The sequence below is a fragment of the Podarcis gaigeae genome, assembly GCF_964106915.1.
Source record: "Podarcis gaigeae genome assembly, chromosome: 2".
Lineage (NCBI taxonomy): Eukaryota > Metazoa > Chordata > Lepidosauria > Squamata > Lacertidae > Podarcis > Podarcis gaigeae.
This window is the reverse complement of record NC_139679.1, coordinates 25,315,243-25,330,064: the sequence shown is the minus strand read 5'-3', so window position 1 is coordinate 25,330,064 and position 14,822 is coordinate 25,315,243. Positions and strand designations below refer to the sequence as shown.

Genomic DNA, 14,822 nt, shown 5'->3' with positions numbered 1-14,822 from the left:
TCCATATTACCTTTGCTGGTATGCAGTGTTCCCCCCTAGGTGCCAGTACTCACCATAAAGTTGTTACAGTAAGCGCCACACTTTTTAACAACAACAACAAAAAGAGGTGCTGGTACTGTGTACCACTGAGTACCTCCTGAAAAAAGCACTACTGGTATGCTTTCTTATAATGCAATATAATCAGAAACAGCTTCCCCTGGAGCAATTGTTCTGTGGCATCTCCAAGCCGCTTCCTTGCTGATGGGAGCTGAGGGGGGCGGGCAAACAAAACCTGCAGAAGCCGCATCTGCATTCCGGTTTCCCCAGCCACTCTGTGCAGCTCCCAACAGAATATTAAAAACACAATAAAACTTCAAACATTAAAATCTTCCCAATACAGGGCTGCCTTCAGATGTCTTCTGAAAGTCAGATAGTTGTTTGTTTCATTGATATCTGATGGGAGGGCGTTCCACAGGGCGGGCACCACTACCGAGAAGGCCCCCTGTCTGGTTCCCTGTAACCTCACTTCCCGCAGGGAGGGAACAGCCAGAAGGCCCTCGGAGCTGGACCTCAGTGTCTGGGCTGAACGGTGGGGGTGGAGATGCTCCTTCAGGTATACTGGGCCAAGGCCGCTTAGGGCTTTAAAGGTCAGCACCAGCACTTTGAATTGTGCTCAGAAATGGACTGGGAGCCAATGTAGGAGTGCCAGTGCTACTTCCTAGTACCCTGTCTGAACTCTTTCAGAGAAAGGTGTGTGTGTGGGGGGGGTTCCCTCTTGATCTGCAATCTGCTGGAATGTGGATGTTTAACACAGAGAAAGCTTGGGAACACAAGCAAGCATGTGTCTCCTGGAAAATGCAAGCTAAGTTAATGGTGGCATTTACAGAGGCATTACTTTTTTCACAGGTGTGGTATGGAGGGGGGGGGGTTAACCGCCCTCCCCCATCTTTCAGATGACAAAAATGTTCTTCTTGAGGTGCACCTGTCCCTGAGCAGTGAGACAAGAAAATGAACCACAACAATGCTCTTAATATACACTGGTTTTTGGAATCTAAACTTAGATGTATCCAACACTTTGAATTTCATAGTCAAGCTTAGAATATCCAATCCTTTGAACTTTTAAAGGGTACCACTGGCACCCCTGAAATCTCTTCTCACCCTCCATTAGTACTGGAATGGCCCACAAGTGCTTCCGAACCTCCTCCATCTGTGTTTGAACATCATGCTTGTCAATGTAATACTATTCAATCATGCAATTTCAGTTCCACTTTAGAAATTTGTGCCTACTGACTGGGCCAAGATAGCATATGAAAATGGTGATCTAGCCATTTCCAGGTGTGGTGGAAATTAACCGTGTTATTTCTAGATGGTGATGCTTTGTGTGTTGCATGCCGTGCCATCCCATTCATGATGCCAACCCTTCCCTTACCAAATCTTAAAGCACAATGGAAAGGAATCCCTCAGACACTTTTGATGCATCATTGGAATGGTGGGAAACATTCTGAGCAAAGGCAGGCACCAGGGAAACATTCTGTGAGCCAAATGGGTAAGTGGGAAAATCGACACTTCAGGAGCTGTGATGTCACTTGTGGAGCCCTCTGGAATGACCAAATGGTCTACAAAAGCATTCTAGTGCTTTAAAAATAATGTTATATGAATCAATATCTTCCACAGGTAGTAGGGCCATGACTGAATGAAAACAAAGTTTGTGTGTGGCTGCAAACAAATGTATTATACTTGGTGTTGAACACCTTTATCAGGGAAATACACCTTGGTGTGTTCAAAACCAGTTCAACAAAAGTTATACAGGCCAATTCTATATGTGTGTAACTCAGAAGTAAGCTCCATCGTTTTCTTACTTACTTAAGTGTAAGGACTACAGTCACAAAGATTCAGGTTTTAACATTGCAGGAGTGCAAATCAAGTTCTCTAGTGAGCAAGGGCTCCCCTTTCGCTTCCATACCAAAGCTTAATGTGAAAACGAGTCACATGAAAGCTTCACACATGACCTGCAGTTCCCATGAGCAGAGGGAATATTGGATCAGGGCTAACATAGTTTGCATCTGGAAAAGCCAATATGGTGCCGTTCAGATGCTGTGGGGACTACAATTCCCACCAGCGCAAGTTGGTATGGCAAATGTTCAGGGATGATGGGAGTTAGAGCCTCACAACATATGAAGGGCACCATATTTGCTACCCCTGACTCAGGCTCATTTATTGGAAAAAAGGAGTAACATCTGTGATGCTTACAATTCTAAGAAGAAAATGTATGGTGCATTACTGTCTGCAAATTTCCACCTAAGTCCTACAAAGCTACTGCATTTCAGTGTAAAGTTACAACGATTTCCCTGTGTATGTATGTGTGTGATATATATATATATATATATATATGACTCCCCAAAATGAAGGAAAGGTGAATGGTTCCCCATTATATCCCAGCTTGTTATCAAAGTACCGTTTGAGATACTTTTAAAGAGTCTGTCACCCTTGTGCGATAGCTCTGGAAAGACAATGGGTTGTACCTAATGCAATACTCAAGAGTAGACCCATTAAAATTAATGGGAATGACAATCTTAGTTCCATTAACTTCAACGGGCGGTAGTCAACTAAATCCTTGCACAAGAGGAACAACTTCTGCTTGCACGATGGGACTCCCCCTGCTTGCCCAAATATGATCCTGATGGTTGGGGAACAAATTCAGAGTACGCACAGGGAGAGGAGATTGGGGGAGAAGAGTCCCTTTGCACAAGCACAAATAGCTCTACTTCCACAACAATTTACTTAGTGCTATGCTGAGTTCAACCAGGGCTTTTTCTCCAGCCGGAACTTGCTGGAACCTCTCAGGTGGGTTCTGGCACCTCTCCAATGCCATCCTAAGAGAATGAGGGAGGTGTTCATGGTGAGTTGTGGCACCTCTTTTTATAGAAAAATAGCACCAAGTGCAACCCAGTGGGTCTGCTCCAAGTAAAATTTATTTGGATACAACCCATTCTGTTCTCTCTCTCAAGAGTGGAATGCAGTAATTATGACTATAACACAGTGGGGTGAATCTGAGTTGGGCAGATTTTGACCAGGATCCATATGTTAAGGTTAGAGTAAACGTTTCACTTAGTTTCCTTGTAAAGACCTATACATGGCCTGAATGTACAAGTGTTACAACGTGAACATTTTAAACCACCACTTTACCACTGAAAAGTAATGCAGATTGTAAAGAAAATGAGTTTTTCTCTCTCTCTCTCTCCCTCTCTCTCTCTCTCTCTCTCTCTCTCTCACACACACACACACACACACACTCAAATTAACCAATGGTTTGGCTTCTTCTGGCTTTACATTTTAAAAGCCATACCCTTCTGCCATATGTTTTTCAATTGCATCCTTTGGTTCATTTCACACACACCCTCTAGCCCAGGAGTAACCCATAACCTTCAGGGCAGGGGAGCCCAAAGGGGTGCTGGTTATGTTTGTATAGCCTATGGGAGCTTTGTAAACCACAATAACAAAAACACACACAAAAAAAACAAAAAACCCAAGCATAATAAAAGCCCAACTAATTTTAAGTGTGTGTGTTAGGTTACCAAACCTAAACACAAAATGCAGTGCGGATGGGCTATGTTTGTACAATGTTGCATAAAAAAGAAATGTAGGAAACCCTCGCTGTAACACTAATACTGGGGGGGGGGGGCAGGGAGCACTAGCACAAAAGCCAAACTGTGTTTTTTCCTTTTTTGGGGTTACCAGACTTAGAACTGATCACGCAATTGCATTTCAGTAACTTACAATTTCTACTCTCTTTGATAATGTGCAGTAAAGGAGCCAACTTTCTTTAATGACAAGGCTTTAAGAGGAATGACTTTTCTGAACAAAAAATATCAAAGCTGAGCAAAGATGAGGTTTTTTTTAAAAAAAAGGAAACTATGAATTAAAATGACCTTGTGTTCCGAAACTTTTTCACACGTTGCTTGATGTTCTCAGTTCCTCTCCCCTGCCAGCGCCCCCACCCCAGAAACAGAGCTGGTGCCTTTGGCAAATGGAGACTTGAGAGGGCAGAGAAATCATAATCTCACTGCATTATCTATTGGAACTGCTTAGCACTGAGGGTGCCTGGTGTTTTTCAGCGTAACCTTTAGCAGTTATTAAAGCAATCACAAATATTTTCTTCCTATCGGAGTTGGAGTCCTCTCTGCTAGGAGCAAAGGCTGAACACAGCATGAACCACTGAAGTTGTTTTTATAAGAGAGCTGAACAACTAACAAGAGCGCAACAGCTCTGCTGCAGGAGAAAATAAATAAATGAACCTACCATGTTACAATTAAAGCACCGTTATATCATGCACAGCCAAAAAAGGGGCAAGGGTATTATAACTAAGAAAACAAACATATGTGTTACTTGGGTAACAAAAAGAAAAGTGACTATCTGGGAAACAATACTTCACCTCAATAAAATACAGAAAGCCATCTATATTGATGAAATAGTTAGGACCATTACATTTTTAAGGAAAGAAAAGAAAAATCATTTTGTACAGAACTCAACAATCTATTTATATTGCATTTTAATGTGCCAACAGACTGTGTAGTGACCAGGGAATACTGTATTGTGAATGAGTGATATGGAATGTATGTGTGTGCATATGTGTACGAGAGAGAAAGTAAGGAAGAAAAACGAGAGAGAGAGAGAGAGAGAGAGAGAGAGAGAGAGAGAGGTGTCTTAAGGAAATAGTCTTGTATTGGAAAATACCCATTAGCCTATCATCTGCTACTAACTGCCTGATAATAACCTGGAAGCAACCTGTGTTTTAAAAAGTCTTCATGCCACAAGTTTATTCCTCTGTAGACAGGGCAGGTCTGTAACATCCAGTTTCAGGGTCTCTACTGAATCCTTTTACCCCTACCTGTGTCTGCCGGTGAGAGTTTTGCTATGCTTCACAAGCTCACTAGTCTCTGTATGCACGTGCTCCCAGGAAACCCCATGCCTCACCAAATCCCAGCACCCAAGTATTTTTTCCAAAGCTTTATGGCTTTGTTCAACTTACACAGTGATGTGTCCACAGTAGCTCCTTTTTGCAGGGCCCAGACGTTTGCTCAGTCTGAGCAAAGAGTCGGTTTTATATTGCTCCATCACATTCCCAAGAAAGTCATGTCCCTGTTACTTGCTGCTACAAGTGCTGTTCTCTTTCAAATGCAAGCCTAGGCCCACACATTAGTAGGGGTCAGCCTCAATTCAAAGCTTTGAGCAATGTGATTATTTCCCCCAGAGCAGTCCCCTTATACAGGATAAGTGTGTGATGTCATCACAAAGTTGGTATCTGGTGATATCTGAATCAACGTACCCGTTGGGAATCTACTACTGGCTGAGTTAACTGAGAGAAGGCTTCATTCGATGCAGCAGATCTCATGACCTAGGCCAGGGTTTCCCAAACATGGGTCTCCAGCTGTTTCTGGACTACAACTCCCATCATCCCTGGCTAGCAAAACCAGTGGTCAGGGATAATGGGAACTGTAGTCCAACAACAGCTGGAGACCCTAGCTTGGGACAGACTGGCCCAGGCATCCCATGAGCACTGGTGGTCATGAAATTGAGTGAATGACTATACTCTTCATAAAGTAAAGTGAATAATATATACCCTGAAAGCAGCAAAACAGCATACCAATCAGAAATCGTAGGCTTGAATCTCACCTTTGTCATGGTCTTAGATGGCCTTAGGCAAGCCACTCTCAGCCTCGGTTTTCCCACCCCAATCTGCATAATGGGGAATATTAATAGTGACTTACAGAGTCCCTTTGAAGCACTTTGAACCTTGGAAGTCCTATACAAAACTATTATTATTTCTAACCTATCATCTAATGTTTCAAAATAGTTCATTGTGCAACATTTTGGACTTAAGCACCATGTTGCTCGAGTTGCAAGGTGCACAAGCATGTGGTATTTGCTTTGAGAGACATGAAACAAGGGCCCCAATCCTTGCCTAATCACTACTTCTGTATATTTCAAAGGGATAAATGGCAAATACATGTGTGTGCTCCTCTCAGTTGATGATGCTTTTAATTATTATTATTATCATTATTTCAAAAAAGAAAAAAGTTAAAAAGAAAACAAGGGTGGCTTTTTACATAACGTTCTGTATAAAAAAATTGTTACATACAGAAGAATTTAGCTTTGAAACCTTTTGGTTGAAAATGGCTTACTTTTCAGCAAATGCTGCCTATCCTTACTTGGAGGTTGGAACACACTCCAGGCATGTGCTTCCTTAAATACTACTACTACTACTACTACTACTACTACTACTACTACTAATATGCTGCCTAAAGCAGGAAGTGTCAATGTGGTCCCTCTAGATGTTGTTGGATTCCAACTCCCATTAGTCCTAGCCAACATAGCCAGTGACAGGGAAGATGACGTGGGCATGTTTTGCAGTCCAGCAAGGCAACAGATTGGCTACTCCTGATGTAGACAATTCATTGTAATTTCCCTATCAGTGTTTCATATTGCTAGCTTCGATTTCCTACCAAACCCACCAGGAAATCCACGCTAAATGTTAAAGGAACTGCTCAAATAACATTTACACCTGAATTGTAGGGAAATACTTTTCCAAGGCCTGTAAAACAGTGTAAAAGTTTCCTTGTCAAGAATCTACAATACACTTACAGTGTTTTGCTATAGCAAATTATTTAAAAGTTATGCACTCCAGACTAAGAGAGATTCTTATTATCCCTAGTGAAGGCACTTATTGTTCAATCAATTAGCCAAGCTAAGGAACAGAAACAATTATATAGTCTTTCCATATAGCCACAAAAGTGTACTCTACTAAATACAAAATCTTACAAGACGTTATCGATAAGAAACATTAAAGGAATCATTGCAGCTATTCTTGCAGCAAATGATATGTCACTGATAATGGAAATAATGTGGAAACATAATCTACAAAAAATACTTTAATATTACATAACATGTGAACATGAAAATAATGCCATATATGTTTTAACATATTTTGGACACTATAATAATAATGATGATTCTAACAAGGACGTGATTTTTAGCATGTGTAAAAGCGAACAAACTGCAGCAGGAAGCTGGTAACAAAAGCAAAATGAGCAAACAAAATTAAGTTTTTCAGTAAGTATATTGACATATATAGATATCCAATATATCAAAAGCTTTAAAATTTGTAATATAATGATAAAATAATTCAAATAAGTGGTAACTTAAAATACTGTTATGAATGAAGGATGTGCTTTCAGAAACTTAATTACATTGTCTGATTTAACAAAGCAACCACTGATCTCTCAATTAGTTTCACAAGATCCAAATCTTCAAACCTGCTGAAAAGAAGTCCTCTGAAGAAACCAGTCAGCTCCAACAGTTACCTAAGAAATAAAATGTTCTCATCAGTCACAAATGTTCCCTTTACTACTGACAATGCTGAAAACACCAAACACTTTTCTACTTGCTGGGGTCAGAGCCCTCACTAAGAGGTAGTGCTTAAAGGTAAAGGGAACCCTGACCATTAGGTCCATTCGTGACTGACTCTGGGGTTGCGCGCTCATCTCACTCTATAGGCTGAGGGAGCCGGCGTTTGTCCACAGACAGCTTCCAGGTCATGTGGAAGCAGGGACCGAGCAATGGGAGCTCACCCCGTCACGGGGATTCGAACCACCGACCTTCTGATTGGCAAGTCCTAGGCTCTGTGGTTTAACCCACAGCGCCACCCGCGTCCCTGGTAGTGCTTAGAAGAGGTAGTGCTTAGAAGGACTTTAATAGTCAATTTGGAACATGGTCACCTGAGATACCTACATGCAAAAAGGTAACGACTGGGATCTTAAAAAGCCATGTGCACAAAGGAGCATTTGAGGACCTTCTTCTCTATGGACCCTAATGCCCTGAAAAGCTGGTCTGAGTATTGGGAGACCAGCAGGACTGGCATTGAAGACAATGGACAGAATCTAATTTATCCACTGCTGTTGCTCCAACAGAAGCTGTCCACTAAAGGAACAAGGAGAGAGGCAAAGAAGCTGTCCACTAAAGGAACAAGGAGTGAGGCAACTTTTGCTACTCCCCCCCTGCCCCGAAGTCTGTTTGGGGGACCAGGGGGACCAGTAAAACTACTTCTCTATTAGGGGATACTACTTGCTGGATCAAAATGTAGCCACTAACCAGATACAACCCATTGTAAAGAGATGCAATGCAGATAGAAGTGAAAATGGGTTCAAGCCCTTATAGGTGGTGATGCTTTAACCAAAGCTTCCCAAACTTATTTGGCCTATTGCCCACTTTTCAGGGGGGGAATATATACTTAGCACCCCCTGGAAATCGACCTTCTTTAAATGAAGGGGCAGGGCTGGATTTGCAGCCTGTCTGCCATTGGTCAAATGGCCAGACAAGCTTCCTGGGCCTGGGATCACCAAAGCCCAGAAAAACCTCTTGCCTCCAGTTGGATCCAGGGGTGGCGTTGTCGTCCCCCCGCAACAGAGCCCAACCTGGCAGTAAGCATCATTACACAACAGATGGAACATGTATGAACTGTTTTTCAATTGTTTTCTCCTCCTCTCTTCTTTCTTTATGCTTCTACCGCCCCCTTATTTTTATTTAGTGCCCCCCAACTGCACACAGGGCATGGTATTGCCCACTTTGGGAAACACTGCTTTAGACAATGCTCTTGGGACCTCAACCAACTTGTACAATGAGAAATGCTTGCCGTACTTTCATCTTTGGTATGAATAGTCAGTCCTCTCAGACATGCTATCTGCAATGCATCATCACTGAGCCCCTTATTATTTTCTGTGCATGTGGGAACAGACCTGCAGGTAAAACATGCTGGATGGTGGATGGTGAGATAATATTTTTGTTACCTAAGCTCATAAGACATGGATTCTCCACGCAGAATATATATTGTGTGCAGGCAAACCACTTCATTGAGTGATGTCCCCACCTCTACAGTGCTTTATAAAGTAACTTACATATTATTTCTTCCTTCGCTCTCTAATTCTGCTTTTCCAAAAGGCAAAGCAGTGGCCCAGCATTCAGGACTTCTGGGTCAAGTAGCCATAGCTTCAAATTAGTATGCAGGAACTGGGAAATATTTGTTTGTTTGTTTCATAAAATTTGTACACTGCTGGATTGTAAAAGAGCTCAAAGCGGTTTACCAAAAGATAAAACAAAAAAATCAAGAAAAATTACAGCTCTGCTTTAAAACATACAAAAATAAAAATACTAAAACACATTAAAACTGTCTCAACTTTCTTAGCATCTGGGTAAGGCTTGTCTAAACAGGAATGTTTTTAACAGGTGCCAAAATGGAAACAGTGTAGGCGACTGCTTGCTCTCAATGGTTATGAGGACCAGAACATGGCAGGATTTGAAGACATGAAGCTGGTTTCTGATCATGGCCTATTCTGGTTTTGGCAACCATAGTTACTCCGTTCAGACATACTGGGGGAAACTATGGCTAATTAATCGAGGAAGTCTTCAATCGTGATACACAAAGAAGGGAGGTGGGAAGGGGCAGAACAAGGACAAAATGTTCCAGCACAAGGCTCAAACTGAGCCAGAATCTCACACATAAGTTTAGCTCTCATTGTTGCTATCTGTTGAAATTAAACGAGGCCAAGGTCTATGGAGAAGCTTGTTGAGAAATCTGAGATATCCCTGCTTTCATGTTACAGTCTTACATCTTCCATACACACAGTTTCAATTAAAACCCTATTTGCATATCCTGCCCTGAAGAAATAAGGGGTGATCAGTGAGACTATCAGTGTGAAAACTTTCAGTGACATCACCTGGAAGGTCCCTTTCACTTAATCACCCATGTGAATCACCCTTCCCAAAGGTGCAGTTGCTGTTGCAACATCTGTGGCTATTTATTCACAATGGTGTGAATGTCTAAGTAAAGCTAAGTGGGTGAAGATCCGGTGCTTTGAAGATACAATCTGCAATATTACAAACTGCATCACCTTCGAAGGCGGCGGCGGTGTGTTGAGCCACCATCTCACGATGAATGCCAAGGCGAGGCCCAGGCTTGCAAGGCACCTGCAAGTTCTCATCTTGCTCGAACGCTAAGCACGGGGGTTACGGGAGGGGCGTAGCTTCCCAAAGCCGTTTTGTTTACCGAACAGTAAGCTGCTTTCAAACTTGCCAAGGCACCAGAGTCCTTCTCACTACACTTTGCAGCTCTGCAATGCCAGGTGCGAAGTGTTACAGCCTGAAGAGGAAGTATCGGCTTACCTCCTGGTACGGTATGTGCTCAGTTCCTCTTGCAGGATGGATGCTCTTTTCTGCAGAAAATTCACCTGGAAAACACAGCTGTCATGACAAAGGGGCTCCCAGCTGACAGAAGACCAACGAACAATGGTTGTGGTTTCCCAGAGGTGTCCATTCATTTACCTTCATTATTTAAATTTGGTTTATCTGCATTTATTATCTATTTGCTGGTGGCTACTGTGCATTGCGCTAGCAAGGGAGGCAGCCGGAATGCAATCCAGCAAATTACATGATCTGGAAACACCTTCCGTGACCCACATTCATACATATAGTCTAGAACTGCGCAACACCTTGAAAGAACATGTCGGTCGGGAGTGGTGTACTTTTAAAAACGTCAGCCTTAATAGATGCTTACAAGAACTCAGGGGTTTAGGAACTAAGCCTGGGTACAAGACTCCCATGTTCTGCCATTTCAGTGTTAACAATGACACATCGCAGGCAATATTAAAATCCTTTGCCTTTGATTCTCCTTTTGGAAAAAGAAAGAAAAAGGATCAGACTGTCCTCACCAGAGAGGTAAAATCCTAAGCATACTCTAACAGGGCACTGGTGCCATGCTAGGACAGGACACAAAGAATACACTGAAAGTCTCAGAAGGGAGGAGGAGGCCAACATATTTTAAACATAAGCAAAGCTTTGTTTGAGAAGTGAATGTTTCCTATTTGTTCATTGTTAAAGCCGCCTAGTTGGTACTTTTACCCAGCCAAGCCCTCTCATTCCTCTGGAACAATTAATAACCCTGACAGGTGCAAGGATTCCACTGCTCTTTCCGTCTGATGTTTTTGAAGCAGGAATTTCAGCAATTTCAAAGGAGAGGACACCTGTGCTTCAGAAGGGAGCCCTGCTTACTGAACAGTCTGTAGCTGGCTACTGTATTTCACTGGCAGCTGCCAGCTAGGCTTTTTCTGCATTAACACCCACTATTAGGAGTCTGGAGTGACTTTTGCTCCTTTGAAATGCTGTGTATACTCACAAAAGCCCTGCAGGTGTAAATCAGATCTCATTTAAAAAAGAAAAAGAAAAAAGAAACCAAACAACTCCAAACTTCACTACAGGGGAAGCTGCAGATTTTTCCAGTTGTCACCTCTTCAATGTTTTGTACTGGCAAAATTATTAGATAAGCACACTTGTTAACTTAAAATAGGTTTCCTAGTTAAATTTTTAACTCCTATATACCGTATTTTTTGCTCTATAAGACTCACTTTTTCCCTCCTAAAAAGTAAGGGGAAATGTGTGGCTTCTGAGATTCAGAATATATTTTTTCCTCCTCCAAAAACTAGGTGCGTCTTGTGGTCTGGTGCGTCTTATAGAGCGAAAAATACAATATATATGTCATTTTTTTTGGTTTACTATATATATAGTAAACCACCCTGTGATCCTCGGATGTAGGGAAGTATAGAAATTTATTAAGTTAAGTAAGTAAATATTTATTTATTTATTTATTTATTTATTTATTTATTTATTTATTTAGCTAGCAGTGAATTCCAATAGAAATTTTTTCCCACAAGCAAAAGCTTCTAAGAGTCTTCTGGAACCCTGGGGACCAAGGCTGCAATCCTAACTCCACTTCTAATACATGGCTAGAATTGTACTGAGACAAATTTATTACAGTGTAAGTTTCCATGGACTGTAGCCCAATAGCAGCTTATGCCATGATAACTTTGTTGGTCTTTAAGATGCCATATTTTTGCTACTAAGACATTCCCTCTAGAAATTATAAAACTCCTGTTATGATTGGCAAGTGGGGACCCAGAACTTTTCGGTCAAAGATATCCCATATAATGTTCCATTTTTATTTCTCTTATGTATTTATAAACAGAGGCTAAAAGCAAAATTAACAGCAAGTTTCTTTCTAATGGAGCTCCTCCTGTCTTCAAAGTTGGTGGTGTTTCATCCAATGTCTTATGTGCCAGAAATTATAGCGAGAAAATAACTCATTTCAAACTAGTATTTTACCAAATAAATATGTGGGAAAATGATTTTTTAACATTTTTTAAATTAAAGGTTTCCTCTCCTAATTCAGTGGGAACTCATATAACAAATATCCATTTTAACCTTTTGATCGTCCCCTGAAAAGCTCTGGAATTAAAGGAATGTGAGAGCAGCAAAGTATTTCAAGTTTCTCCAAGTAGAGCGCAAATGGCTCCTAAAGGTTCCTGCTCCAAAATGAATGAGTATATCATAGTATCGGAATGCTTGTTGTACACTCAGCAGTGGACTGAACAGTGCAGCCAAGCTGAACTGTATTCAGCCACTCTGTGCCTCCTTATTCTACACCCTTCTTATTCTTCTGATCCCTACACCCTGCCTGCACTCACATACAACAACAACAACAACAAAAATAATAATAAATTTATACCCTGCCCATCTGGCTGGGTTTCCCCAGCCACTCTGGGCAGCTCCCAACAGAATATTAAAACCACAATAAAACATTGATCCTTAAAAACTTCCCTAAACAGGGCTGCCTTCAGATGTCTTCTAAAAGTCAGATAGTTATTTATTTCCTTGACATCTGATGGGAGGGCATTCCGCAGGGCGGGCACCACTAACAAGAAGGCCCTCTGCCTGGTTCCCTGTAACCTCACTTCTCGCAGTGAGGGAACCGCCAGAAGGCCCTGGGTGCTGGACCTCAGTGTCTGGGCTGAAAAATGGGGGTGGAGATGCTCCTATAGATACACAGAGGCAATCCCTGTCATGCCATGGTTGGAGTAGGGATGGCTACCCCATGGCCTTCAGATATTGTTGGATCCCAACTCCCATCAGCTCCACCTAGCATGACCAATGCTCAGGGATGATGGGAGTTGGGAGTCCAACAACATATGGAGGTTTGCAGGTTCCCTGTCATTGGGTTAGAGCAAAGTTTCCCAAACTTGGGTCTCCAGCTGTTTTTGGGATGACAGTCCCCATCATCCCTGAACACTGGTCCTACTAGTTAGGGATGATGGGAGTTGTAGTCCAACAACAGCTGGAGACCCAAGTTTGAGAAACCCTGGGTTAGAGCTTCAGACCAGGGTTCAAATCCCTACTCAGCCATGAAGCTCACTGATTGATCTTGGGCCACTCGCAGCGTCTCAGTCTAACCTACTTCACAGGGTTGTTGTGAGGGTCAAATGGGGTGTAGGAGAGCATCACATTGCACCCTGAACTCCTCGTAGGAAAGGTGCAATATAAAGATAGTGATAAATAGGTAAAATGAACCAGAGAGCACAAGCCCCATTTTTGTGTGTCAGTAATGTCTTACTGCAGAAGTGTGCCATTGTCTTCCTCAATTGGGTCCTCATGGTGGAAAGCATAGCAGCATTGTAAAAATTAACCTACCTGTTGCGCTGTGGGTTAAACCACAGAGCCTAGGGCTTGCCGATCAGAAGGTCGGCGGTTCAATCCCCGCGACGGGGTGAGCTCCCGTTGCTCTGTCCCTGCTCCTGCCAACCTAGCAGTTCGAAAGCACGTCAAAGTGCAAGTAGATAAATAGGTACCACTCCGGCGGGAAGGTAAACAGTGTTTCTGTTTGCTGCTCTGGTTTGTCAGAAGCAGCTTAGTCATGCTGACCACATGACCCGGAAGCTGTACACCGGATCCCTCGGCCAATAAAGCGAGATGAACGCTGCAACCCCAGAGTTGGTCACGACTGGACCTAATGGTCAGGGTCCCTTTACCTTTACCTTAAGGAACAGCCACCATGCTCTATCTTTTAGGGAATTTTTAATGAACCCCCAAAGGGATAATTTGAGTTCTTCCCATATGATTCTACTGCATATACAGCAGTAATGATTCAGCCACAGTATCAGCCATTCTGGTGAAAAACAGGCTGGAAAAGAAACCAAAACTAGGACTATGTAAAACTGCTGGCCAAACTGGGATGCTGTGTGCCATTAAATATATTGACAATTCTTGGAACCGTCAAATGTCAGGATGTGCACAGTTCCAGTCTTACAAAGAGAGGGACGTTTCAGATTTTACCTGAGATTTTAGCGAAATAATTGTGTCTTCAAGTTCTTGTCTCACAGATGCTGGCATCAGACCTTTGAGTTTGGTTTCATATTCCTGCCGTATAGAAGTCATCTGAAACCAAAGATATGAGCATTTACATAGCTAATAGGAGGTCACACAGTTGGGAGCTGTCACAGCCTACTTTTCCCAGTCTGAACTCCACATTCATCAAATCTATAGGCAGGGTGTATAGATATACAAGAAAACAATTTTGTTGTGTTCCATTAAACTGAAGGATCTCTGAGTACTCTCACATGACAAATCAAGGTTGTCTCCTTCTCTACATTCAATTACTGTATTTTTCGCTCTATAAGATGCACCAGACCACAAGACGCACCTAGTTTTTGGAGGAGCAAAGCAAGAAAAAAAATATTCTGAATCTCAGAAGCCAGAACAGCAAGAGCGATCGCTGCATAGTGAAAGCAGCGATCCCTCTTGCTGTCCTGGCTTCTGGGATAGCCACGCAGCCTGCATTCGCTCCATAAGACGCACACACATTTCCCCTTACTTTTTAGGAGGGAAAAAGTGAGTCTTATAGAGCAAAATATACGGTAAGTGGTTATCTCAAGTTGTTTAGAACTGAAATGGTCAACTTCAACTTG

At 42.3% G+C, this 14,822-nt stretch overlaps 1 protein-coding gene and 1 long non-coding RNA gene across 10 annotated transcripts in view; one reads left to right on the top strand and one right to left on the bottom strand.

Annotated features, from left to right (window-relative positions):
- Window positions 1-14,822, top strand: part of LOC310839281 — a 78,262-nt gene that overhangs the window by 18,064 nt on the left and 45,376 nt on the right. Inside the window, exon 3 of one of the 5 annotated variants that reach the window (XR_014561391.1) lies at window positions 11,709-13,547. The exons of the other annotated variants lie outside the window; for them this stretch is intronic. This is a non-coding gene — a long non-coding RNA (uncharacterized lncRNA). Of the gene's footprint in view, window positions 1-11,708; window positions 13,548-14,822 lie in introns of those variants that run through there. 5 annotated transcript variants of the gene reach the window in all.
- The window catches only part of CEP112 (centrosomal protein 112), a 219,169-nt gene continuing 211,240 nt past the window's right edge, over window positions 6,894-14,822 (bottom strand). For 4 of the 5 annotated variants that reach the window (XR_014561326.1, XM_083727455.1, XM_083727457.1 and 1 more), the window contains 3 exons: window positions 14,191-14,292; window positions 10,195-10,259; window positions 6,894-7,340 (listed from right to left, as the gene is read on the bottom strand). Coding sequence is in view for 4 of the 5 variants with exons in the window: in XM_083727455.1 (XP_083583581.1) it covers window positions 7,337-7,340; window positions 10,195-10,259; window positions 14,191-14,292 (171 nt within the window). In the remaining variant the exon portion in view is untranslated. Of the gene's footprint in view, window positions 7,341-9,940; window positions 10,260-14,190; window positions 14,293-14,822 lie in introns of those variants that run through there. The other variant, XM_083727454.1, reaches the window with a different exon arrangement.